Source organism: Mustela nivalis, assembly GCF_964662115.1.
Source record: "Mustela nivalis genome assembly, chromosome: 8".
Classification (NCBI taxonomy): Eukaryota; Metazoa; Chordata; class Mammalia; order Carnivora; family Mustelidae; genus Mustela; species Mustela nivalis.
Window position 1 is genome coordinate 81,221,477 of NC_139027.1, and position 27,408 is coordinate 81,248,884.

The window sequence follows — 27,408 nt, forward strand, 5'->3', positions numbered from 1 at the left end:
GCAAGTGACTTCTCTGTATAAATACAGATGCAATTTGAATTGATTGGGTGGTTTTGAAGGAGAGTAACCTTAAGCCTCTGATTTCCGGCCATAATCAGATGTAGAGCCTTACTGTCTAAGAATTGGTTATTTGTTTGTTTGTTTTAAGTTTTCTTTTAAAAAAGTTAAACATTGTGTATTTTTTTCTAACTTGTTTCTGGCTTCAGGATATCTGGACTCATTTCCCTTAATATTTCCTGTACTAGGAAATAATTCTTTCAGACTCTGGTCACTTCTTTGTACCAGAGAGGTTTGTTTGACAGTAAACGGGATGGCTAAGTGGAACAATGGATAAGTGGCCCAGTCTGGCAAGAAAAGCCACCAAGACATGTTTGGGATATTCCTTTAGGAAGAGTAAACCAACAGCCACACATAACTTCGCAAATATGTTACCTCACTAGAAGTTGGACAGAGAGGTCCTAGAATTTAACCTGGTAGAAATTTTTCAAAATTCAGAATTGCAAAGAACTTATCTCTCCTCCCACAAGTACAGTTTTTCAGAAGCTGTTTAGTTTGGAATTCACAGAGAGGTAAGCTGGACTTTGAACACAAAGGTTCTCCTTGGGGCACTTTGCTTTGGTGTGTCTTTGCTTTTGATTTTGCTATAATCTGTTATGTCCAGAATGGCTTTGTCCTTTAACTCTCAGACCTCAGGAAAGTACACCAGTGCTACACATTTGGTAAAGACAAGTATCTCTCCTTTGGAGATGCTTCTGCCTCTGTTTTTATCCAAACAAGAGTCTTCACTGGGTGAAGTCCTCCCAACTGCTGTTTCCAGACTGGGCTTCCCCTCTAGGTGGTACTGTTTGTGGGGTGTATGGCAGGTTGACTTATCCTTTAATTAGGAAATTTGCTTTAGTAGTTGCTGTAATAGTTTGGCTTCCTAATAACTGGGTTAGAATGAACTATAATATTCTGTTGCTAGTACTCAGGCATAGTTTTTTGGGGTTTTTTGTTTCCCCTTTTTCTTACTTTACCATAAATAAAACTGCCTTTTGGATTTAGGCTTACTTTTGGACTTAGGCTTACTATAAAGCAGTACTATTCAAATAAAAGATTTGGAGAAACTATTAGAAACACAGATTTTATTTTGTTTCTTAATTGTACTTCCTTTTTACACGTGGCTTATTATTGCAATTACTTAGGCTGCTTCTTTAAGTATATGATTATCTTGCATTATAATAATAGTAATATTTTAATATCATAATGAGTTGGGGCATTAAGGTTTGCATTTCCACATCCAGTTGAGGGTATTTGTGCTCTTCAGAAAGATTTTGATGTATTTCTTCTTTAATTGACTAGCGGGCTTGGGAGATAGAGAACATTACTGTATTTAATACACGCTTTTCTTTTAATAGCAGTAACCGCTTTTACTGAAGAATTAGATTCTTCTTTTTCATCTATAATTACAAAATTAGTACATAATAAGTAAAATTCCATACCTTCACAGATTCTTCTTTTAATTCTATAACCAAACACTATTATGGTTTAAATTAGAAGGGTCGGAACAGGCTTATACCAACTGTGGCCACTGACAAGTTAGCTTCGCAGGAAGCAAAAAGTACTTCAGTTTTGAAACCCCACTTCAGTGTCTTCAGTGTCCAGGTTTTGGCTTCGGTATTGTATCCTTTTGGTTTAATACTGACATTTTAAATTTTGCTTGCTTTTCCCTAATATTAGTGTCTGCACAAATCATATATTCTACTTTTTTTTTTTTTCAGTGTACACCTTGAGATACTGGGGTAACACCTGTCTTGCCTACTCCTCAAATAATAGTATATAGCACTATGTGGTTCTTTCCTCTGTTAGTGGAAGGGTAGGTGGGCATGAGGTTAGATGGGCACAGAGATTTGTTCTACAGCAAAGGGTATTTCTAATACTTAGCCAACATGATTGATGTTAATATTTCTTGGGCAGTCTAAGTCTAAGGGTTTTCTCTATAGTGAAAAGATGCCAGTTCTTAGGTACAGGATGTCAGTGGCCACAGTTGGTATAAGCCTGTTCAGACCCTTCTAATTTAAACCATAATAGTGTTTGGTTATAGAACTAAAAGAAGAAGAATCTGTGAAGTTCTGGAATTTTACTTATTATGTACTAATTTTGTAATTATAGATGAAAAAAGAAGATCTTTGTCTTTTGCTTTCACCAAAATCTTTTGCATATGTTTGATATATGTCTTCTTAAAGAAATTGTAATTCACTAAAGCTTAAGTGGTATTATGTGACTTGGCTTTTTTTTTTTTTTAATGTGAAATTAACTACTTGATTATATTAAAGTCTCATGTATTCCTATCTTACCATTTCAACAAAAAAGTAGAGTGAGTTTCAGCTCCTTCTAACAAATACTGAGTATCAGCTAGGTGCTACATAGAATTATAGTCATGAAAAGTCAGCCAGGTAAGGTCCCTGCCTTCCTGGTGCTTACAGATCCATGAGTTCTTAAACAGGGAAGGGTGGTCATGGTGGATGGAATTTTGAGAAGACATATGCCTTAGTTAATGGGAGTAGAGTACAGTGGGAAAAATCATTGAAGATTTTTGTGAGATGTGCTTCTACACTGTATTACAAATGAGTTAAGTTTTCATGTTTGCATATTAATAAGATCGTAGTATTGTGATATTCATCAAAAAGTGTCTTAAGATTTTTGAGTCATAATTTTTGATCCGTTTGTTGGGGGTTGTATATTTAAAGCCACACCTGGAGGGGAATAGGGATGACTGGCCACTTTAACAGCTGACTGATACCAGTGAGAGAAAGTTTTCTGAGATAAAAGTTTTCTTTTACTAATTTATCAGCAAAATTATATTTCATACATATGAACTAGGTGCATTCATAGTTCTTCGTTACTGTTGATTTATTGTATCACTTGTTCAACAAGTAGGTTTTGTGTTTTAGAAAGTTGGTGGTAGTTTATTTCCTATTAGCGGTGTTAACATTCATGTTGTCTGGAGCCCTCAAAGATGACCATTAAAAATATGTTTCAGGTCTAAATTTCATAAAACATTACATTTTGTTCATTCTAATTTTTGTAGAATAAAAATATGACACTGATAAACTCTGTGGTCATGCATATTCAGTTTAATGTGATTAGCAGTAGCTTGTCTTTTCATCTGGTTTCATTTCTTAAATAGAGGATGGGTCTTCATGTCCCAGTAGTCTCCTTACATAATCTCCCTGGACTAAGAAGTCTAACCTGGGACTCTTAGAATTGCTGGTGCTATCTTGTATGGCAGCTGGCCAGCCACAGGACGCAGAATTTCCCAGTGGGTATTTAGGTTGGAGTAGACCACTGTTACCAGATGGTGGCAGATTGTGGCAGGATGCAAGATGAATGTGGATTGCACATATGGCTCCTTCTCTCCTTCCTCCACCCCCACTCTCCCATAAGGAGGAGATGCTGGTACTTAACTGAGTACCAAAAGGTAAGGAGCAAAAGCAAACCTTTCTCCTTCCTGATGGTCGTGATGGTCATGATTACCTTGGTGGGGAAAACTTTTTCTAGACCAGCTGCATCTGCTGTGAGATGCGAAGATGGCATGGCCATTTTTAAGTTATATCCCCATTGCTCCATCACTTACACTTTGGCCCAGTTCTTGTTTAAGCATGCCCTCTGGTCCCTTGTTGTCCCATCCAGTTACACAAGCCTGTTTCTCCTTTCACATATCCTTCTATGCCAGCTGCTCAAGCTCCACTGAGTTTTAGGAGCCTGCTGGAAAGAACAGGGAGCATTTCCACCTTATATTATCTCTTGCCCTTCTTTCTGGTTGAATTTCATTCCTACTACTATATTTTTAACTGCACAGAGGTTGTGCAGATGGCAGTCAAGTAGTTTAGTTGGACTGTGGCTCCACTTAATGAGGCCAGATTCACCATTACTGTTCCCTCATTCACATGATTATTTGAGATGCACAGAGGTCCAGAATGGATGTGATTATTTGAAGAATTTGAAACTATAATGAGAAGATGCCCATTCACTGTCATTCTTTAAATAGAAGCAAAATCCCTTCTTAATTTACTAAAATCCTAAGACTGAAACACAATAATAGCTTGATGCCTTGTGATTGATGGTTTGGAAATTAATTGCTGGTGGTTCTGAACTATGGTTCATAGCAGGGCTTATTTTTGGGCCTCTCAAGTCTCTCTTGGCATAGTAAAAGCCAGGCTTCAAGCAAGACCTGCTGTCCCTATGCTGTGTGATTGCTCTGCTAGGGTTCAGATTCTGTTGCCTAAGTATGTTGAAAGAATATTGCCCAAAATTGTTGCCCTTGGCTTCTACTTGAGTGTACTCGTCTCTGATGGAGAGGTCTGGGGAAGAGTCCCACAGATTTGTACTCAGGGTCTCAGCCACCTGTAGATCATTCAGAAGCAAAGTCTTTGCTTCTTATTCCCTAAAAGGGCATATTGTCTCCCTAGGACTTACAGTCCACTGTCTCCCATTTTAAATAAATCCTGTATTTGAAGTTGTAGTTAACACACATGAAAAAGGACCCCTAATAAAATAACTTCAAACTTGTTGAACTTCAGTGATTTGCAGAAAATTCTTTGATCTAAATACCAGCTTTAGGAACACATTTACTGATTGGGAACACAGCTATAGAATTTATTTGTATGTACCTGAATTTTGTTCCTTTTAAATTGTGGATCATTGTGACTCCCTTTCCAAAGATCAGATGTAACTATTTTGTGTGTTTCCACCCATGAAAGGATGAGGAAGAAAAGTTGCTACTGAATTTTCTGTTACCCCCCTAGTCTGGAATAATAGTGTACTTCACTTTCAGTGCTATGTGGCAGAAGTAGTGCACAAAGCACACCTTAATTAATGAAGTCCCATCTGGTGCTTTTATCTGTTTTTTTTTTTTTTTTAAGATTTTATTCATTTATTTGACACAGAGAGAGAGAGAGAGAGAGATCACAAGTAGGCAGAGAGGCAGGCAGAGAGAGAGGGGGATACAGGCTCCCTGCTGAGCAGAGAACCTTATGCAGGGCCTGATCCCAGGACCCTGAGATCTTGATCTGAGCTGAAGGCAGAGGCTTAACCCACTGAGCCACCCAGGTGCCCCCTCCCCCTTTTTTTGTACAATAAAGTTTAATCACAATTATAAAAATGTGGCATTGGGTTTGTGCTATTAACATATGTACAATCCAGCCCAACAGGAACTGCCTGCCTCCCACAATCCTGGCCTGGCGGAGCAGGAGCTTCCAGACGCCAGGGTGGGAGGGTGACCCACAGGGTCTGGCAGGTCTTTGCATTGGGTTTTCAGAAAGTGAGTACACCTTTCCATTGGTGTAGGGTAGTGCTTTGTAACTGCAGCAGAATCAGTGATCTCCTTTCCATTCCTTCTTTTTTCCCTAGTGGGCCTGTGGTGGCCCAGCTCTTTCTCCATGATAGTAGTATGTGCGGTAGGAATTATATCTGTCATGGCTTTGATGTTTTCCTTCATATCTTAGTAACTGGAGACCTGAATTGTAGTTTTGTCACATGACAATGTCGTAAGAATAGGAAAAGTAAACACCAGGAGGGGGAGGAAGGGAAGATAGTGCCAACCAAGCAAAATCCCTAAGCGGATATGTCTGTCTGTCTGAGGGGCCCCTCACTGAACAAACAGGAAAAGAGGCTGAACGTCCCAGAGGAGTCCTGGGTTTTGATCAGTCCTGCTTCCCTTAGTATTTAAATTTTATTTTAAAAATGGTCATAAAATAAAATTGACTTTTGTTTTCTTTCGATGTACAAGTCTTTGAATTTTAACACATGTACAGATTTAACCACAGTCAGAATACATAAGAGTTCCATTACCCCTTAAAACCCCCTTGTGCTGTTTCTTTCAGTTCAGGTTTTGAAGGAATGCCTTAGTGCTGTGGGGACTGGCATTCTTCCTAGATAGGGCTCTTTGGTAGGATCCAGAAAGGGGCTGTGGAGGGTCATGGGAATGGCAGAATATGGGCAGCCCCCAGTTGTTCCCAAGAGGCCTGGAGTGTACTCAGGTGGGCTGGAGGCCTCTCCCTAGGATCTGTGATTGTGTGCCTCCATTCTAGGTCTCATTGCTCATTTTATCATACTTCAGTGTTGCTTATCTTTCTAATGAACTGGAGTTTCCTTTTCCCTTAAAAAAAAAAAAAAAAGTTGGATGATGATGGTTGTAGGTATTCACGGGTTTTGTAGTTATATTTCAGGACTTCCCCCATCTGTCTTAACCATTCAAGCTTCCTGCCTATTGTTGAGTGGCTTTCCAGGGCTAGTTGGGGTGGTGGGGTGGTGGGGTGGTGGTAAGTTCCTTAGGGCAACTGGCACACATCCATAAGGAACAGCATGGGGGTACTTAGCCCTGGAAAAGGAGGAACCTGCTCTACCCTAGAGGCAGGTAGGGGAGAGTCTGCACCCCAGAAAGATGTCGGCTCTTGGGTCTTATTTGGCCTCCTCCATTTGATTGTATTTCCTGTGAAGAATTTGTATCTGACTGAGTTTATTCCTGTATGGTCAGTTGAAGTAGGGACTGCTGTGGTGGACTTGGCCAGGAAACCTCAGGGGAGAGATCCCCTGAGAGATCTGAAGGTTGTACCTCTTCTTTGAGATTGTGTTTACAAATCACTGAGTAGATTCATCATGCCATCTATCACTCATGACTTGGTCTTCATTGGCCTCCTAAGTATTCATTGAAAAACCATTTATTGCGGGGCTAACATGTGCAGGTGCTGTGTTAGGGATGTTAATTTTCCTGCCTCTAACTTCGAATCTAATAATTAGAGAGGTTCCACCTATGTGTTTTTTTGTTGGTAGTGGGCTTTTTTGGGGGGGGGTGTGTTTTGTTCCTTTAAAATAAAATTTCTTGAAGCATGGTACCCTGAAGGTTGGGGGTGGCCATACCTTCTGTTTGTCCAAGGCTGTTCTGGTTTACACCTCTTGTCCTAGCATACTTACGACTAGTGCCTTATTCATTATCAAGTGTAGTGTTTGGATGATAAATTAATATGGTCACCCCAGTAAAGGGGGAAGGGCGGGGAGAGTGATTGCTTGCTCAGCCGCTAGTGGGTGCTTTTGGTGGAGTCCATCTGTTGTTTGGGCTTCTCCCACGCTGTCAGGGCCACACCTGTTTGTTTTACTTGCCCAAGAGATAACAACCGTGCATTTGTTAGCTATAGCATGGTACTTAACCTACCGTAACAGGGCATCCAGGGTGATGGTGTTCTGGGGGCTTTTATTTTTTATTGAGAATGTGGGTTTTGTTGGTACTTACCAGAGTCTTTCTGACATCATTCTTCATGGGGTCATCATTGCAGTTACTCTGAATTCTGTAGAGGAGATTATAAGATATGGATGCTTAAACCCCAGTCCTGGGATTTTGACCTTGGTGAGTCCCAAGATGTATATTACAAAACAAAAACACTCAAAAACAACAACAAAAATGGTGACTGATCATCACCTAGGGTTGAAGAACTCCTGCTCTGGTCTCTGATCGAGGACACTTGGCCCATGCCAGTACATACATATGTGAGTATTCTGGGGAAGGAGGGCTCTGGAAATTGTTGGGGATTTCCTGCTGCCCGCCCCCCCCCCCCCCCCGGTTCAGCTCTATACCTTGTTTCCAAGGGTGTAAGGACCCAGTTTTAACAAATCTATTTTTTAAGAGAAATGTAAAATTAAAAAATCTGGGTTTTAGAAATGTGTAGCCTGTTCATTTTTGGAAATTTCAATTTTGAAAAAATGGACAAAAAGCACCCTCTGCCCTATAGGAAATGTGATGTTCAGATTAGCCTGTGAATTACCAGGGAGAAGAACCTTGCTATATTAGCATCTAGAAAGTGGCTTCAGGTCTTAGAACTCAGAAGAATTGCCTTTATAAGATGCCAGGATAATCTGAAATGGCAGAAGCACAACCACAACAGACAACACTCTGAAGCTCTGAATATGGCTCTGGCAATAGACTTCTGTTATTATTCAGCAATCAACTTGTGACCTCACAGCCCGAGTAGTCTCCTGCAAATGTTAGTATGCAGTGAAGTGTGCACCATAAACTTAGGGATTTATTTTTTAATTAAAAATCTGTTATCTGCACCCCCACTCTCACCCCCCGCATCCTCTGAGTGTTGCCCTTACAGTAAGAAGGGAGACTTTGCTTTCATTGCCTGGTTAGAAAGTTATAATCAGGTTCTGCCAACAGAGGCCTTAACACCTCAACCTTGGGGATGGGTTTTGCTGAAAATAAGCTGTGCAGTCAGGTGGAAAATGGAGAAATCTTGCAGCTCGTTTTGGTCCAGAGCCTCTGGTTTCGCTTCTCACAGCCCTCTCTCTCTAATCCAGGCCTGAGCGTTGCAGGAGGGTGAAGTAGGCCATGTTGAGAATGGTTTTGCTTGCCCAGAGGAAAGGTTCTGCTCTAGATCTAGATGTATGCTGGGTGGTGCCTGTTTGCACAGAGATATTCTTGGGGCACTGTGTCTGCTGTTGACAGGAAGGAGTGGAACATGTTGCTGTTATTGGAACTTGAATAGAACCACCATGTTGCCTGCAAGCCACAGAGGATGCTGCCCCGGCTAAGGTAGTAGGCTAGTGTGGTGTACACTATGGTGCCCGTGAGTTTTTCTGTGTAAATGAATTCTGGCTCAGAATCTCCTGCAGAGTAAGTCATTCATCACCTTCTTCGGCTCTCTGCCCAAATGACAGGGTATCAGAGAGGCCTGCCTCCCTGACCACCATAATAAAGTAGCAACTATCCCTATCCTGGCACTCCCTCTCCTCTTCACTTTGCTAGGTTTTCCCCCTAGGTTTGTTTGTTTGTTTGTTTTGGTGCATCAGTACCTATTCACAGCAGCGGCAAAGGCAAAGGTATACACTTGTTTATTGCTTGTTTCCCCTCTTAGAATAAAGAACACAGACTTTATCTACTTTGTTCACAGTTGTATTCCTGGAGTGTGGACCTCAGCGCCATGAACATTTCATAGTGAGATTACCACACTTCTGAGAAGTTAAGTGGCTCATTCAAGGTCATAAATCTGTCTAGTCGCAGAATGAACAGTTGACTCAGATGATTGGAATTTTTGTTTACTTCTAGTATCTTGGATTTATCTTGGGAAAGCAAATTTTGATGTATCTGTGGCTTGAAGAGTTTCAACTCAGTGTTCTCTTTCTAACTACAGTTCTGTAGAGTAATTTTGGATGCCCGTATCTGTAGGTTGAAGAGAATGACTTCCCTGGAGCAGCACATCCATTGCTGTTTTGAGTTGATGAGACTTTGTGTCATCAGGGGGTTCAAAGGGAAGGACTGAACCACAGGGAGGAAAGAGTGGCACTGAGCATTTGTCCCGCCATCTCAAGTTAAGCATGTTGAAGGACAGAGTTAATTAGACATTACATAGATTTGTGAGTGCTCACGTTCACTTATCCTGGATTTGCTTGGCCAGCACACTGTGTGAGGCCATGGCTTCTGATCCCTTAGACGGTTTGGTTTCAAAGTTAGCTTTTTCTGCTTTGCATCATTTTTCTGAGTCCTGCCCATTTATACTGATAGTTGCAGGCTTTTTGTAGACCCTAGTAATATTAGAATCCTGGGCAGGCACTGGGTAGGAGATGTCTTGTGCAGGTAGTAGAACTTGGGGGTGGCTTCTTAGCTACCATCAGGTTTCTCAAGGTGCCTTGGTCTGTGGCACCTGAGGCTGTGGAATGAGTAAGGGGTTGACCAAAAAGGATTAAGAAGAGTTGAAAGGAGAGGGCTTCCATAAAACAGCCCACTGAAAGTTTCCCTCTGCCTGAGGATGCAGGCAGGGAAGCGATTAAACTCATATGGAGGCACATACCAGCAACCTCTGACTGAATGCAGAATGCTAAGGCAATACTTCTTCCTATTTTCTATGGAAATATCTTATAAGCTATCAATTATCTTTATTCATTTTGACCAAGTTAAGTTTTAGATGGACATGGTATGAGTTTGAGCATACTTTGACTTTGAAAACTTGAGGGATCATTTATGGTAAGCATCATTTCTGGTAAGAGATGCTATCAAATGGATCTCAAAGGGAAATTCTAATGGTGGGTTTTTTTTAAAGGAAGAATGAGGGAATTATGAGGAATGAATGGAATTCATGAATATGCTTATGGATATGCAGCATGAGCATGTTAAGAGTTGGATACAGACTCTGAAAACCAGGAGAACAAGTATGTCAGAGAACACATGAGGGAAGATTTATGCCCTCTACACTGTGTCAGTGCTGAGGACACAGCAGCAGAAGTAGCTCAGGTTCAGAAACTAGGTTATATTTGTATTTAAAAATTGTTCAGGGAGACAAAAAGCTGCTTATAGGATGACGTGTATCATAAATACATCTAGGTTCAAGGGCGGTGTTAGTGTTCGCTACTTGAAGTGCTAAGAAAAGGTAAGGAGCAGTTTGAAAACCTTCATTGAAAGTTGGGTTGGTGATAAGTAGGAAGGGACCATGGATGGATCAAGAGCCCAGAATGGAATCTGAATGCCCTGCATGATTTAATCTTGTCTTTTTCTTTCCTCTTCCTTTTCTTTCGTTTTCTTTCTCCCTTCCCTTCCATTTTCTCTTTTCAAGTAATCTCTGCACCCAATATGGGACTCAAACTCACGACCCCAAGACTCACGACCCCAAGATCAAGAGTTGCATCCTTTACCAACGGAACCAGCCAGGCAGCCCAGTCTCTTGTCTTTTGATTTGTGTCTGAAACTTTAAAGTATTTTAACTGTCTAGGCCAATGAGAAGAGTTCGGTTTGAGTGCTTTAGTGATGTGTGAAATGATAAACTTCAGTATTCAATATTTACTTCAAGTAAATACTGAAATTCTAGTGTCCTGTGGGTTTTGGGGAGAAACAAAGGAGAGCTTCTTGGTGGGGTAGGGGGTTAGTGATCGGAGAAGAAGGAAGGGAACCCACAAAATTCTGTTTCCATCTTTTATTGTGGGTAAATGGTTAAACATTGTAATAAGCAAGCTTTTTACTCAAATTCACTGTTCTGTGTATGATACCTCCTGGAGTCCTGTAGGAATCATGGGAATCCTGGAACTCTTTGGGCTTCGGCACTGTGTCTGCTCTGGCTTCACAGTCTTTGGTGTGGTTTAGCCCTTTTGATTGTTATGCTGTGGTGTAACACTGGGCTCCCCAACTGGTCATTCACAAGGCTGCAGCTCCCTACTCTTGGCTCTTTCATATTTCCTCATTTGAGAAACCAAGAAGTTAAAACTATATATCAAAAAAAATAAAGACAGGATTCCCTGCTTTAGAGTTAGGAACTGGTGGTCACCTTACATAATGCCAAGGGAAGGCCAAAGAAAGAGGAGTTCAGATTGAGGATTATGTTAAAGATAAATGTAGATCATTAGTATTGTGATAATTTAAAAAGGAAGTGTGGCATATGATGTGGTTTTAAGTAAGAAAATATTTCAGTGTCTAATAGTAAGTAGTTATAGGTACTATTAATTTGTATGGGTTCTCAAGAGAAAAATTCTGGTTGTATATTTTCTTTGAAATCTGCATTAATAGACATTAATTACGTTGTGATAGATCTATATAAGCAGGTTTATGTCTCCCTCTGCCCAAAGATATATCACATTGGAGGGAAACATCTTATCAGGACCATAGTAGTTTTGAAATTTGGAAGGTTTTGACCTTTAAGGACCGGCCCCCTGCTTTGTAAGCTCATCTCAGAGATACCATGCTCAAGCATGTTGATCTCTATGCCTATGACACTGCTGTACTGCCAGTGCTCCCAGTCATGATACTGCCCCCTGGGAGGGACCAGGACCTATTGCAGAGGGTTGTGTTCATTACCATTTTACAGAGGAAGCAAATGAAGTCCAGAAGAGATGAAGTATCCGGCCTCAGGTCACCCTCCTAGTGTGTGGTGAAGTTGGGCTTCCAGTCTAGAGCTCCTGGCTTCAGGGCCTGCTTTGGGTGCTGTTCTTCTGCAGTATTTAAATATCTTACTATGTGAAAGAAAAGGAACTGATTTTTAAATTTTCTTATTTTTTTCCCTTAAAAATATGAATAGAAAATTTTATCATGATGGGGCGCCTGGGTGGCTCAGTGGATTAAGCCGCTGCCTTCGGCTCAGGTCATGATCTCAGGGTCCTGGGATCGGGTCCCGCATCGAGCTCTCTGCTCAGCAGGGAGCTTGCTTCCCTCTCTCTCTCTCTCTGGCTGCCTCTCTGTCTACTTGTGATTTCTCTCTGTCAAATAAATAAATCTTTAAAAAAAAAAAAAAAAAGAAAATTTTATCATGATAATATCAGTCATATAGAAAAGTAGAGAAAGATGAACTCACCATTTTTTGTAGCTTGAAAGAGTCAACAAATATTAAAATAATGTTTATTATGTGCAGTTCTTGCTGTGAGAGCACTTTAGTAGGGAATATGTGTTCTAAGAGTTATGTTATTGTATCTCTGTTGGTCATTTTCTTTTGTCCAATGCTTAGTTAAATTGCCATCAGGAGTATAGTATTTTAATGTATCTTGACAGAGTCATGCAATCAAATTTCAGTTCTAGCATTACCACATTTACTACTTAGCTGTTGAATGTAGTATACCATATCTCATAGTGGCTAGTAACTTTATACATATATTTGCCTATAGTAAAGGATTGGTGTTTGTTATGCCATTAGACATTCTTTTGTTATTTTAAACTAAAATTGCTGAATCTAAAGTCATTTGAGTTTTTCAGATAATTAGGGGGCAAGGCAGTTGCATATGTGTATTAAATGTTGGTGATAGCTTGTTTATAGAATCCCAAATCTCTTATTTTAGATGCTTGGATTTGAAGAGTTTCCAGTGCATTTTCTTTTACAATTAATGTAAGAATAGGTATGCTGATTTTTTTTGTCCTTTGTATTTTCTGAATGCTTACTATTGGTGCTTTTTAAATTTTCTAGTTTCCCTCTTTAAATAATGATTTCTCACACTTGATACTGTAATCTAGCCGCTGGCTCACGTGTGTACCATACTACGGGGCTGTTGCCTCCTTGGAAAGGGGCACTGTCCTTTTAAAGCAGCCTTGCTATGTGTCTTTAAAAAGCAGTGCCCTTTCTTCCCTCCTCACCCACTGCCCAGCCACATCCCTCCCTGTCTTTGAAGGAATTACACATGGCAGTATTTCTTTTCTTGCCCCTTTCATGTATGTGTCCATCCAAATGGTCTCCACTTCTCAGCATGAAGGTGCTTTTTGCTACAGTGCTGGCTCACCTAACTGGAACTTGCTTGCTCTCTGGCCAGCAAGCTCCCCCATCCCCAACCCCTTGCCAAATCTGTTCTAGAACACAGCTGAAAATGACAGAACAAGCATGCAAAACCCATATGACTGAGCCCTTTCTTTGTAGGAGTCAGAATATTAACACCTTATGTAATGTTGCCTGAGGCTGTTGTGTAATTGCAAGGACAGGTTAGTAATTGATGTCGTCATGATTTCCCCGAGCCATTAAGAAAAGTAACTTCAATGTACTCAAGATTTCAGGGTTTGGAAAGATTTCCATCCAGACTGGGCTCCTAAAGAAAAAAGATGTATGCATCAAAATGACTCACTTATTGGGGAGTGGGCACTAGATAACAGTTTTTCATGCTGTTTATTTTGATTGTAATTCTTCATAGAAGTTAAATCTGTACATTCTCTGCTACTGAGGCATACTTGTCCTTAAAGGGAGTATTGTTCCAGGTAAGATAGCTCCAACCTAAGAAAGGCACAATTCTGTATTGAGGTCTTTAATTTTAAACTCTTGAGAGAATAGGAGCACTCTCTTTTTATTAAATTGCAAGTCTGGACTGATCTAACACTCATATATTCCTCTGCTTTCTCTGTCTTCCTACTCATCCACAGCCCTGATCATGGAAGGGAGGAAGAGGCAGATAAACAGATGTTGACTGTAATGAGAAATATTAGTGACAAGGATGAAATGTCCAAAAAAAAATAAACCTGCTTACTTCATACTTGTTTGGGCTGTGGAGTGTGATAGGTGTCGATAGGGTCATGTTGCCATTATTCCTGCTCTGTTCTGAGGAGGTGTTCAGAAGACTGAGGTTATTTCCTGAAGTGCTCTGAGCTCTCTCTCTCAAGTTAATTATGTGGTTCCTTATCTTAAATGGCTTATGGAGTGCTGTCTGGGTAATACGCCTCTTCTCTTTGGTTGAGTTTTGGAATTTTCACATACACTTCCTAGAAAAGAGCACTCAGGAGTTGGGGGACTGTTGTTTTGGGTTTACAGTGCAGAACCTGTGAAGCTGGTCTTTGCCTTTGGGGTGGATGGATGTGGGATCTTAGAGTGGTGAGTGGGTTACCCAGTGCTGAGCTCATGCCATTCACCACATGGTCATGTAGGTTCATATTTGTCCTTTAAAATAAGGAAATATAAGAGGGAGCAGATTGGAATTAAAAAAAAAAAGTTTCATCTTTATTAGGGCAGTTTCAGGTTCATAGCAAAATTGAGAGGAAGATAACTGAGATTTCTATATACCCCTTGTTTCCACATGTGCATAACCTTCCCCATTATGACATTCCCCACCAGAGTGGCACATTTTGTACAATTGATGAATCTACATTGACATGTTGTAATCAGTTAGAGTCCATAGTTTACATTAGGGTTGCTCTTGGCATTGTACATTCTGTGGGTTTGGACAGATGTATAATGACCTGTATCCATCAATATGTATACCATCAATATGGTAGAGTACAAGTTAACTTCCCTAAAAATCCCCTGTGCTCTGCTTGTTCACCCTCCCTTCCCCTGTTGGAATTCTTAAGTTGAACTATGTGTGATGTGATAAGATGTCTTGGGGAGAAACTTGGCACACCAGGGGCATAGTTACACTGGTGTGTGTTCTTCCTGGGTATACTCTCTTAGCTATAAAATCAGCTGTTTTGTTAAGTAGGCTTGCCTATCCTTTTAGCTCCTGAGCATTTCAGGACATAACTTCTTTGTTTTTATTATAAACATATTTGACATTTCTTAGAACTCATGTGTTATAAATCTAACCTTCACATAGCAAACCCCCCAGCTAAGACAATGAATGAGTGTATATGTTACAGTAAGTAAATACTGTGTAGTCCAAAAAGGATATGAGAGCTTGAGTTTGGGCTTTTTAATACAAGCTTGGAAAAGTGATTTCCAAACTTGAGAATGCAGAAGAATCACTAGAGACTGGCTTAAAAAGTCTTGGAATCCTATACCCCACTTAATGGAATTCTCTTGTGTGGGCCTGGGATGGAGCCTGGAAATCTATACATCATGGGTGGAAGTGAGTGATTTTTGTAATTGAATTTGACTACTTAATAGGAATATTTAACATCCCTCTATTCCCATAGTAAATCCCTTATTTCTAAAATATTACATGTGCAAACCAAAAAAACACCACTAAAAAATCATTAAGATCAAGTAACAGCTCCCAAGTTGGATGGGAATGAGGAGCAGCCGGTCATTGCCCATTCTGTGGCAGGCACACACATCACCCCATGATGGAATGCCCTCTTCTGACTAAGTGGGAGACTGGCATCTTCTTGGTTGGGTGCAGAGTAGAAAGAGCTCTTTTTGTCCTTAAATGTTTGGAGAGAAGTGATGCAGTTTTGTGACAGATCTTCTAGTCCTGGGTGAATTGCTGAGTTCTCCCCCTTCCTCCACGCCAGTTGATACCTGCCTAAACTGTTCCTTTCTGGGATTCGGTAAGGAGTATTTACAGTTTAGACATCAAGGGATCCACCTCTTGTCCTTTGATGATCTTCGAGAGCATCTGGGCAATAATTAAAGACCCTGCTGTAGCCTCCATGATGGGACTACACTATTAGCCTCACCGTGATGGTCTCTTTAACAACACCTTTTTGCACCTTGTGCTAGAGCAGAGCAATTGCTCTCACACTGTCCTGTTTCGTAAGTGTTTCTGCTCCAGAGTACAGTGTTTCTCTGTCACCAGGTTAGTGCCCCTTCTTGTGGATTTTTTTAATGTCCCTCTAAATTATAAACTTCCTGAGGGCTGATGGGGTGTTTTAGCTCCCCTGGCAGCATAGGGGATGTCCTGGGCACTGGTTAAATATAGTCAGTCTTCAGTTTACTGAATTTTGGTGTGGGTGGGTTTTTCTGTTAAGCAAATAAGAAAACCAGTATCAGGAAGTTAATCTCTGGAGTTTTTGTTTCAGGTTAAAGTCAGCAGAAAGGAGAATTCTGATCTCCAATATTTATTGAAAGAAAATTTATGGTGAGGTAATGAAGGAACAGACAAGCCCATTACCAGTTTCAGAAAGCCAAGAATGAGAATGAGGGACTTGAATGTGTTCACATATGCCTTCAGATTTCCTAAAGAATTCCTTCAGGATATTCTTTCATTGACTTTTCTGATTTATCATAAGAGAGGAAAGTCCAGGGATTGAGAGTAAGTTTTTGTTATTGATTACTGCATTACCATGTTTGATTATAACCACTTAAAATATTTATGTTATAGAATAGTATACTCAGCAGCTCTTATATAAGTTGGTTTAATGGGAAGTTTGTGGTCATTTCTATTTTAAAGTTTACAGCACTTAACTGCATAATCCTCTCAAAGCTTCAGTTTCTCTATCTATGAAATGGGGACATTGGTACCTATGTTGGGTTATTTCAGGAGTAAATGAAAGTGCACAGAAAGTGCTTTGGTCACTACATGCCCCAAAAGTAGGGACCTCCTGGGGCCTTGTGTCCTGTTCTTATGGTGCTATCTCTAGTACTAGATGCTTCCTGGGTATCATAAGGATCATGCTTGCTAGAGTTGAGGCTGTAAGCGTGCACCCCTCTGGGTTGTTGAGAGAAGATATTTGTTGTTCCTGAATTGTTTACTTACCTTGCAAAGTGTCATAAATTTAATAGAGTTTTCTTCTCTAATAGTCTATTCTCTCAGTCCAAATGAGTACAAAACCTTCATGATTCTGTGAAGAAAGGCCAGAGTTTAGTAGGAAACTCTGAGTGCAGAAAAGGAGCTGCTAAGTTACAGTACACGTCCTTGTTCAGGTACGAGATGCTGATGCCATACAACGACAAGGGATGATTGTTGTCAAACAGGAGCATGACCATCCCTGAGGAGAGGAGTCTTGAGTTAAGGACTTGGTTTTTCATTTCTTCGATTCATTTGCACCTCCTCTAAGTTTCCTCTTATGAGTGAGACCATCAGATTTTGCCTTTAAATAAGCATATTTATTTGTCAGATGTATTTTAATGGAGTTTCCTGGGGGTCTAGGTAAAGATTATGTAGCATGTCGGGGTGCCTGGGTGGCTCAGTGGGTTAAAGCCTCTGCCTTCAGCTCAGGTCATGATCTCAGGGTCTTGGGATTGAGCCCCACATCCGGATCTCTGCTCAGCAGAGAGCCTGCTTCCCCCCTCTCTCTGCCTGCCTCTCTGCCTACTTATGAGCTCTCTCTCTCTGTCAAATAAATAAGTAAAATCTTAAAAAAAAGAAAAAAAGATTATGTAACTTGAGTTAGTTACCTGGTAGTTGGTGATTTGCCTTCTTTTTCCTCTTGGGATTTAAAAGCTTCCGTTGAATGTTGTTTCTTCCACCACTAGGCTCCTCTTTGTGGATTAGGGACAGGCTTTTAGAGGCAGACAGACAGGCTGCCACAGTGCCCTGCATTTTAAAACCATGTTTTGTGTGTGTGTTTTCTCTTATAACATGTACATAAATTAATGCATATTTGCAGATGCAGGGTATCAGTTCTGACTCTTTTAATAAACATGAAGGAGAGTTAGAAATTAGGCTTCTCCTTAGATTGAACATCTGCCATGAATAGTTTGAGTTTTCCTTTCTAAAAAAGAAACATTCATTTCATTCATTTAAAAACATTTTAAACATTCATTTAAAAACCAAAAATCAAATGTTGCAGAGGTTCTTTTCCTAAAGGGGACAATTCTGGTTAGTGTGGGCCAATCTGACTTTGTGTCAAATAATATTTATTGCAGCAATGATTTTAATTCCAAATCTTGGTAACCCTTTAAGGGCATTGAGGGGAAATAATTTAAGCTATTTCTTTAAAAACAAAGGACCTCAAAGCAGGAATTTGACAAGTTGATAGAAATGGTAGGAGCCCGTCGCTTGCATTTTATAAATTATTGTGGAAAGACAATCCTGCTGCCATTATACATGGGCAGATAACTTAATAGCATTCACCTCAGCATTCTTCATCTGTAGAATAGGATAATGGCCTGTTTTGCTGGCCTTCAAAAAAATTTCTAGGTGTCATAGTTATGAATGGTATTTGGGGGTTTTCCTCATTTGATGACTTGTAAGTGCATTGATGTTCACATGTTACCTCATATAAAAAGCCAGGGGCCTTTAGACTCTCCCTTCTGGCATTTTATAACACTGGATGGGACATCATGTCCAGGAAATGAGGTAAAAGGCCAAGAGAATCAAGTTCATAAATGGATGTTAGCTATGTGTATTTAGTGCTGACCAAATAATATACTGGCATGTTCTGAAAGTGGATGATATGGTAGAAAGAAAGGTCCTATTAATATTAATTTGCAAACCTCTCCATGCACAGGCTAAGCATTTCAGTGACAGAACATGCTGGATCCAGACTCTGGTGGTCATATTGGTCATCTGTAGGGAGCAAACTTCATGAAGCAGCCTTTAAGAGATGGTGTAGAGGTCAGAGTGGAATGATAATAGTCTAGATGTGTAGCCTCAGACTTCAGTGAAATCATGCCTTTGCTTATATCCGTGAGTCCCTAGCACAATGCAGTTGGTTATGATTATGTGTATTTTCTCTTCATGTGCTACTGAGGGTCCATTCGTTACAGCTCTAAAGTGATGCCATGGGAGCATGGGCAGGGCCTCCCTGATGGCTGGGGACACTTGGCTTTTGTAGACTTAAGCTTATAACCCACCCCTAGATGAAGGAACCTTTACTATGTTCTCTCTGGGGTAGTGTTGAGTAAATTACAGACAGACTTTTAGCCTCTCAACCACTCTTCATATGATCTCCTTTGCACACAATTACACACATATAGATGTTTGGTGCATTTCAGTCCCAGCTGTAGTTTTTCTCCTCAGTCTGTTTGCTCACCATTTTGGTTCTTTTTTGCAAAGATGATGCATCTGAGTAGATAGATTATTATTTCTTTTTCTGATTTGGAGGTTTTCTTTTTGTTTCTTTTTAAAAAAATAATTAGGGAAGTACATTACTTTAGTATCCTACTGCCTTTCCCCCTATTGGCCATGCCCTTTAAAAATGAGAAATGGATGGGGCGCCTGGGTGGCTCAGTGGGTTAAGCCGCTGCTTTTGGCTCAGGTCATGATCTCAGGGTCCTGGGATCGAGTCCCGCATCAGGCTCTCTGCTCAGCAGGGAGCCTGCTTCCTCCTCTTTCTCTCTGCCTGCCTCTCTGCCTACTTGTGATCTCTCTCTGTCAAATAAATAAATAAAATCTTTTAAAAAATTGAGAAATGGACTTAAATTGACTGGGGTTATGGTAGTTGCAAGGGGAATTAAAGAGAAAGCATTAGCATAGGCCTCTGGTGGGAGTGGATCTCTTATCTTAGAGCCCATTATATGCCAGATATGATGGCCAGAGCTTCATGTACTTTATGCATTTTTTTTCTAGCCTTCTTATTCTAAAAAGAACATTGGAATCCTACAATAATCCTAGGAAGCTTTCTCAAGGAAATTTACAGTAATGAAGTGGTAGCAGAGAAATGAAAGCCTAACTCTGCCAGAATCCCAAATTCATTTCTTTTATTATGTTGTCTTATTTCTTATAAAAGTGGGAGACAGAATTCTTTGTTTCCTGATTTAAATTTAAATTTAAATTTAAAATGGACCTAATTTTGGAAGACCTGGCATGCATTAGTGAAGGCTAGTGCCTTTGCATGGTCCACCCTCTGGACACAAAAATAATTGATTAGTTGTTAGGTCCTGATTCTCCAATCCCTTAGTAAGGGAAACTCACGTTCTGTGTAAAGCAAGTACTGAATGAATTCACAACTCTAAGCTTTTATGCCACTATGAAACCCTAAGTTCTGAGAATAATCCTGTGGTCTTGAGTTCAGGCACAGAGGGAAATACTTCTACATTACATAAATATCTGGAGTGTTTTTTTTTCCATAGGCCCATGGATTTTCTTAATCTGTAAGGATCCTAAATTATCAGGTACTCAGAAGACCTTCCCCTCCCCCACACCTCACCTAACACATTGCCAGCACAGTGCTATTTACCCCTTTAAAGAACAAAAGCTGGGGGGCAATTCTTGTGACATTTTCTTTCATCCTTTGATTCTGTCAGCAAGAAGTTTGCTTTAGTAATTTGGAAATAACCCCACTGCAGGAAGAGTAATCAGGTATGTGTTACTAGTTTTGAGGGCTTCGTTGGGTGCTAAGGAGATAGATGATCTTTGTGTCCCTTATATAGAAAGCACCGGAAGGTTACTTAATACTTTGTTCCATTAAGTTTTCCTTTTTGTTCTTGGATTTAAGGAAATCATAATTTGGCTTCATGATTGTGTTAACCAATTGGTCATGGGAGTTGTTTTGATACTATGCTAATAAATTAATTTTCTGTCTTCAATTTAGGGAAACAAAGTCCAATTGTATTTTATTACCGTATTTATTATTTTATTTACCACTCATGTGTACTACACTGTTCTTTGCATCTTTGTTATTTTTCATGATAAACATGTGAAGTGGGCACCACTGTTCCCCTCTTAGACAGGAGGTTGAGGCACTGTTATGTTACCTTATGCAGGCCAAGGGGACAGGAAGTGTGGACACAGTGTTGATGCTGGAGTCCATGCTCTGTGTCACTGTCCTTTAGCTTTGGGATCCTGCCAATGCCCATGACATGGACAGCTCAGTTTCCAAAAAGGCTGACGTTACAGATCCAAAACACACATAGGCAAAAATTTTAAATAAGTGATTCAGGAATGCATATTATCAAAAGATACTAAGTCTTGGACAGACAGGTAGTTAAAAAAAATGGCAGTGGAATCAGAGATATGGGAGACCATATAATGTTCATAAATTACCACTTTCATGACACACCGTTGTGTTCTACTCTGCATCTCTGGGGTGGGGCTTCTGTAGAGGTCGAATGGCTTCTTAGATCATTTTGTGCGCTGTATGGGAACATAGATACAGGGCAGCATTTTCTTGCAGGACTGTGGATTACTCAGCTGTGAATACAGGAAGGGTGCCAGACTGTTAAGCAGGCTGTGTGACGATGTTGGGGATGGTGTGGTGATGGAGTACTGAAGCCACAGTTGAGAGGACAGTTCAGATCTGAGGAGACTGACTGATGGAAAAGCGTGTGTGCATGTGGAATGGTAGCTGGGAAATAGCTGACAGGGCAGGAGGCAGTACCTTGAGCCGTGGACCAATGTGGAGCCAGCCTGCTTGCCTCAGAATTTGAGACTGTCTAAACTGCAGGTGTGTGTGTTGTGGGAGGTGGTGCCCCCTACTTGCATGGATGCACTTTTGAAGGCCAGGAAGGTAATTCGCTTTGTGGGGGTGGGGGTGGTGTCTGTGGGTGGGTGAGAGTTGCAATGAGATTCCTGGCCTGTGGATTTTATTTGTCCTGGTTACCTGTATGTTACATTGTTGTATAGTTCCTGCTGGTGAACTCCTGGTCCATTGCAGGACTCCCTATCACTGTGACCTTATACAATTGAGATGTAATTGTAATTGTAATACAGTGTCATTTTCATGGAGTTGTTTTGTCCAAGATGTAACTTGAGTTCATGGGTAAGCTTTCCATACTAAATGGAGAGCTTTCCTCAGGTTTCAAGTCCTAAAGTTCGTAACTATTCAACATGAGACCACAAGAGAGGCAGGCTCTTGGAAGCTATGGGGATGTTCTTTCTGTTTTACATTTGTTGAGAAAAGACTCTTGTCCACAAAGTCCTGAAGTACATCAAGCTCAGGAGATGGATAGCTCTGTGTTACTCACCTGAGAAATGGCTAGCAGAACACTGCAAAGAGTGGATGGAGGGACACAGAGCTGACAGGAATTAAAACTAGTCCTGTTCATCTGAGTGTGAGATTGACTTGACATTGGTTTGAATTGCCCAGGGATATAAATAATAGTTTTAGGTCCTAGGTCAGGAGTTAGACTATCACTGCACCATCCCTATCTCTTTTACACTTCCTTATTCTGGGTAATTATTCTCCCAACTTCCCTATCTTGGAACTGCAGGAAAGCTTCAAAGAAGACTCTCAGGTAACTTTTTTGTAAAATCGAGTAATGAGTCTTAGGAGTACACTAGGGAAAAATGGCTACTATCCATTTCTGAAAATAAAGATTAAGAGGCTTTTTTGGGTCATTTCATTCATGTAGAATGTTAAGAAAGAAAACGTGATTGAGTTGATGTGTAGAAGAAAATATTATTTAAGTTGCTTAGGTTGAGAGGTAATGATAGATAAATTGAACCTGAGAAGAAAGGAATTGATACTTTATCAAAACTCATTGGCTCTATCACTTCTTTTGTTTATTAAGTGGAGTTCATTGGCATTACAACCCATATTGTTGTACTGGAGGTCATGGGACTATTTCATCATTACTTTGGTAAAAAAATACAAAAGAAATGATACATGTAATGATTTATTGAAACTTCAACCATTCTTTTCTAATGATCACGGAAAAACAGTGGTGCCAATTTTCTTCCTTTTTCTGTTTTTCAGGGTCGACATGTTAAAACAGGTCAGCTGGCAGCCATCAAAGTTATGGATGTCACTGAGGTAAGGTTGGGTCGCAAATAATTTTAAAGAAATCCTTCTATAAAAGCAAGATCCTCTTGTCCCTCCAACCCCTAGTGTAATGGTATTGTTCTGTTTGTAGCATTGATCTTGAACAAACCCCTCCCCCCCACCCTGGTGACATGGCGGGTTCATAAGGTCCAGCAGACTAGTTGGCTTAAATTGTTGCAGATGGTCCCCAAGTAACTAGGAATCAGTAGCATTTTCTTTAAGTAAAAACAAAAAAAAAACACCCAAAAACAAAAACAAAAAACTGAGTGATGTCATCCTTGGCAGCTTAATGGGCCATAATTGGAAACATCTTCTCTAATGCAAAAGAAAAGATTTGAGAAGGGATCGTGGAGGTCACATGAATAGGGAGATAGAGGGCTGTGGGGTGGGGAAAAGCTTCTCTAGGGTATTAGGCCACATTTGGGCCATTTCTTTTATTTTTAACATGGGGAAAGAAAACAGACCCAGCCAAGTTCCCAGAGGTTTGAAAACAGAAACATCTGTAAGAATGCTGAGCAGATTGTTGGCAAAATTTAGTAGCAAAAAATAGTTCTTGAAATGGTCACATGAGGATTTACTCTGTAGCTTTAGATGGGAAAAAGGAGAGATTAATTTACACAAAAGTAAGTGTATATGTTCCTGTGAGTGTACATACATGCTCAAGTCCATACTTAGACTTTTTAAAAAGGACCATGGACTGTAATTTAATTTACTTTAAATTATTTTTATCTGAAATCTTACTTAATCATTCTCTTGGTTTCTTTTGACTTGCCTAGTTATGAATAAGATTTACCATGATCTATCACAGATTCTAGAGAGAGTTAGGTAGCAGCCATGGGGATCTAGGATATCTTTTTTAAAATTTATTTTTACTTCTTTTTGAGAGAGAGAGCATGCATGCGAGGACACGTGTGCAGGGACCAGGGGAGGGGGCAGAGGGAGAGGGTGAGAATCTCAAATAGGGGCTTGATCTTACGACCCTGAGATCATGACCTAAGCCAAAATCAGTAGTTGGACACTTAGCTGCCTGAGCCACCCGGTCGCCCTGATTTGGGTTATCTTTATATCAAGCTATAGTTTCCCCACTTCTGGGGTTGGTCTAGGGAAATAATGGCTAAACCATCAGGTGTGCAGTTGAGCATTTTAGAGTAGTTTCTTCCTCCGTCCTTTTCTCTCCTTGGTCTTTAAGAACATGCTCATCTCCAGTGTGTTAGTAAGAATTAGAAAACATTGTTACCTGTGGACTATGGGACAAATTATAGAACTTCTTACAGATATTTGAAGATGGGACATTTTATGAGATGGCAGCTCTCTTTTTTTCTGCCAGAGAGAATACTGGAGACTTTATAATGAAAAGGTATCCATTGCTTTGTTGAGTGGCCTAAAGTTTCTTGTATTCTACTGTGGTAAAGGACTCTTCTGTTATTTTATAGTGAGCCTATCTTGGTGTACAGCTTGAGGAAATTGGATGCTTTCCAGTTAAATATTATTTTTAAGATTATTTTAAAGAGTGGTGAAGAACCAAAATTTTAATTGTGATTTAAATACAATAGTTAAGTTATTTCTGAAGTGCCCTCTGTGAATGGAATGATGGATGGCACCTTCCTCTCAAGCCTCCATTCTTGCCACTGGGCATGGTGCTGGTGCCACGGTGGGAAAAGGTGTAGCTGGAGCCTGTGTTCTTTGGCATTTATTGACACACTTCTTGACTTGTTTGTTAGCAGACTGGGCATCATTCTGAATGTAAGCTTTAGGGATTTTATGAAGCATTTGGAAGTTCTGAGAGTTACATATTTTTTTTTTCCTCTTTCCTTCTTGACTGATGGATTGAGAGAAAGAGGGAGAGTATGAGTGCACAGGTGAGTGGGGTGGGGCGGGGGTGGAAAGGGAGTATGGAGGTTGAGAGAACCTCAAGCAGACTCCCTGCTGAGTGTGGAGTCACTGCAGAGCTTGATCCCATGACCCTGGGACCATGACCATGACTGGAGCCCAAATCAAGAGTCAGACGCTTAACCAACTGAGCCACCCAGGTGCCCTGAGAGTTGCATTTCTTTTCTCACTTCAGCCTGTGCTGCCCTGGCTTAAAGAGCTTTTGTCACCAGCCAGGCTGTGCTCCCTTCCACATCTCAAATGGAATCTGAATGAGGTTTGTCTTCTCCAGAGCAACCCTCTTCCCTTAAGCCCGGCTCTGATGGTAGCTTTGAAGTATATAATCGCAGCTTTAAAAAAAGCGTAAAATATAGGAAAATATTTTTAAAAATTAAATCTTTATAGTGCCACGTTGCAATAATCACTGTTGGTGTTTTGGTTTATATACTAGTCATATATGAGCATAGCTATGAAATATATATCTATGCGTGTGATAGATGCTTTTGTATTCCACGTTTGTTGAGTTGTATACAAAAGGTATACAAGGCAAGGCAAGGAATTGCCTGCAAAATCAGGCACTGTTGGACAAATGCATTTTCAGGACTCCTTTAAAAATAATTATGCAAAGCCCATGTGTTCAGGTAAAATGATAACCAGATGGTGAGTCTTCAGAACAAACACAAACCCAATCAGCCGTTTACCATTTGGCCTCTCAATAATGTTTCTTGTGTGTTGTTTTCATACAGTGACCTCTCTATAGAGTGACCTCTGTGCAACAGCTTGGGGCATGGTCAGGGCTCAGAGCAATTATCAGTTATGGAAAGAAGGTATCCGGCAGCTGGCACCCTAGAAAACATTACCTTGCCACCCCTCACATCAAGGATCTCCCTGCTCTTGTCAAGTTTTAGGTATTGCCCTAAGGGGGATTTGGGAGCATTGTGGCATGAGGGGAAAATTGTAGGTGATGTTTCTGGTTTCAGCTCCAGCAGAAGAGGCTGTTGGAATGGTCCTATTGATGAGAGGAGGATTCTGTATAGTTCCTGAATTCTACTCAGTTTCTTCTCAGGAACAAAAAGTATGAATGCTTATTCCGAGGGGGAAAAATCATGGACGTGTCCTGATTCTTGAGCCTCTTCCTCAAGTGAAATTGAGAGGCAGTTACCAGCCTACTAGTTATTTCTCAGGCTCAGAAGGCCAGAAAAGCAGCAGACATGGGGAGGTAAATGGCGTGGCTGCTCTTCTCCTCAGCTGTCTGTCAGCTGTTGGCATTCCTGAATGAATGTGCTGTAGGCTGGCTGCACTGAGTCCTCATCACTTTTGTACATATACATGATTTTGTGATCCTGGAAAACGGAGCCAGCTGAAAATTCGTATTTCACCTGGGATGAAGTAAAGGTACTACGTAGGGAAGTGAGGAGTCTAGACTGGAGGCATTTATTTGCAAGAGATGTAGAGATCTCTGTATATCTTCTCCGACTTTCACAATTTTAAGAATTGACTATCTTTAGGATTGTGAAGAGCTCTTTTTAAAGAAAGCTTGTCATTTATCAGATTGGTTGTGGGAAAGAGTAAGGAGCAGGTTAAGGATACGTTCAAACTGGAGAAAACCGGACATGAGATCTATAATGTGGTGCTTTTGTTTTTGAAATAATTATAGATTCAAAGAATTTGTAGAGAATTATATGGGGGATGGGGTCTCACGTACCAGCACCCAGTTTTCTTTCTAAAATCTTCATAACTAAGGCCTTTGCCCAAGATCAGGCAAGCAAGCAGTTGTTCTTACAAGTGAAAGATTTGATCTGTACTCTGATGTTCAATTACAGCAAACAAGCCCACGCCCTTATGCAACATCTGCCAGCCTGGCTTCAGAACAGGGCAGGCCACCAGCACTTGGCGCTGATACAGTCCATAGGGCTTGTTCAGATTTCCCCAGTTGGATGTGCAGTCGTGTGTATATATGTTTTTGATGTGTTTTCAGGGAAACTTTAAGTGATTGTTTGAATTCTTGATAAGCTCCTTCCTTTTAGTCCTTGTGTCTTAATGTGAGGGGCTAATAGTTCGTTTCTTACAGTTTTGGGATATCCCATTACTTTGAGTTAATGCTCTAGAAGGTAGGAAAGTCAATTAGCCAGACCAACTTGGGGACCAAAAGCTCTCAGAGTAAGATTTATCTCTGAGAATTATATTTAATGTTTTCATTTTAATAATTTCCCCCCAATTTTTTACTATGAAAATGTTCATAATTACAGAACTGTTGAAGGAATGAACATCCTTTGCTTAGATTCAACAGTTGCTAACATTTTGTGTATATGTTGTATGGGTATTGTTGTAGCACCATCATGACCCTGCACTTGTATGAGTGTGCTTCTCTTAAAATACGGTCTTCCACATAATCATAATACCATCTTAAAAGAATTAATTAATGCTTACAGACTTTCGTCTGATGTTCAGTCTGTATTCAGATATCCTCGAAAGTGCCAGGGTTTGTGTATTACATTTGGTTATCTTTTGACTCACTTTTTGTCTAGATCAGTTCCTCTGTGTCCTCCTGGCCCCTCCCATTCTTTTCTTTTTCTTCTCTGCTCTTTCATTTTTTAAGAAATTGACTTTTGGAAGAATGTACCCAGTTGTTTTGTAAAATATCCCACATACTGGATTTGCCTGTTTCCTTATGTTGTGCTTTAACTGGTCCCTCCTACATTTCCTGAAAACTGGAAATTGGGTTGGGAGCATTGGTTAGACTCTGTGTGTGTGTGTGTGTGTGTATTGGCAAGAATGCCTCATTCGTGGTATTAGATCCCTCCCATTGCATCACA

At 40.4% G+C, this 27,408-nt stretch overlaps 1 protein-coding gene across 50 annotated transcripts in view; it reads left to right on the forward strand.

Annotated features, from left to right (window-relative positions):
• The window catches only part of MAP4K4 (mitogen-activated protein kinase kinase kinase kinase 4), a 195,561-nt gene that overhangs the window by 62,405 nt on the left and 105,748 nt on the right, over positions 1-27,408 (forward strand). For all 50 annotated transcript variants that reach the window (XM_082747104.1, XM_082747118.1, XM_082747114.1 and 47 more), the window contains exon 3: positions 22,658-22,714. In XM_082747104.1, the coding sequence (XP_082603230.1) occupies positions 22,658-22,714 (57 nt within the window). The remainder of the gene's footprint in view (positions 1-22,657; positions 22,715-27,408) is intronic.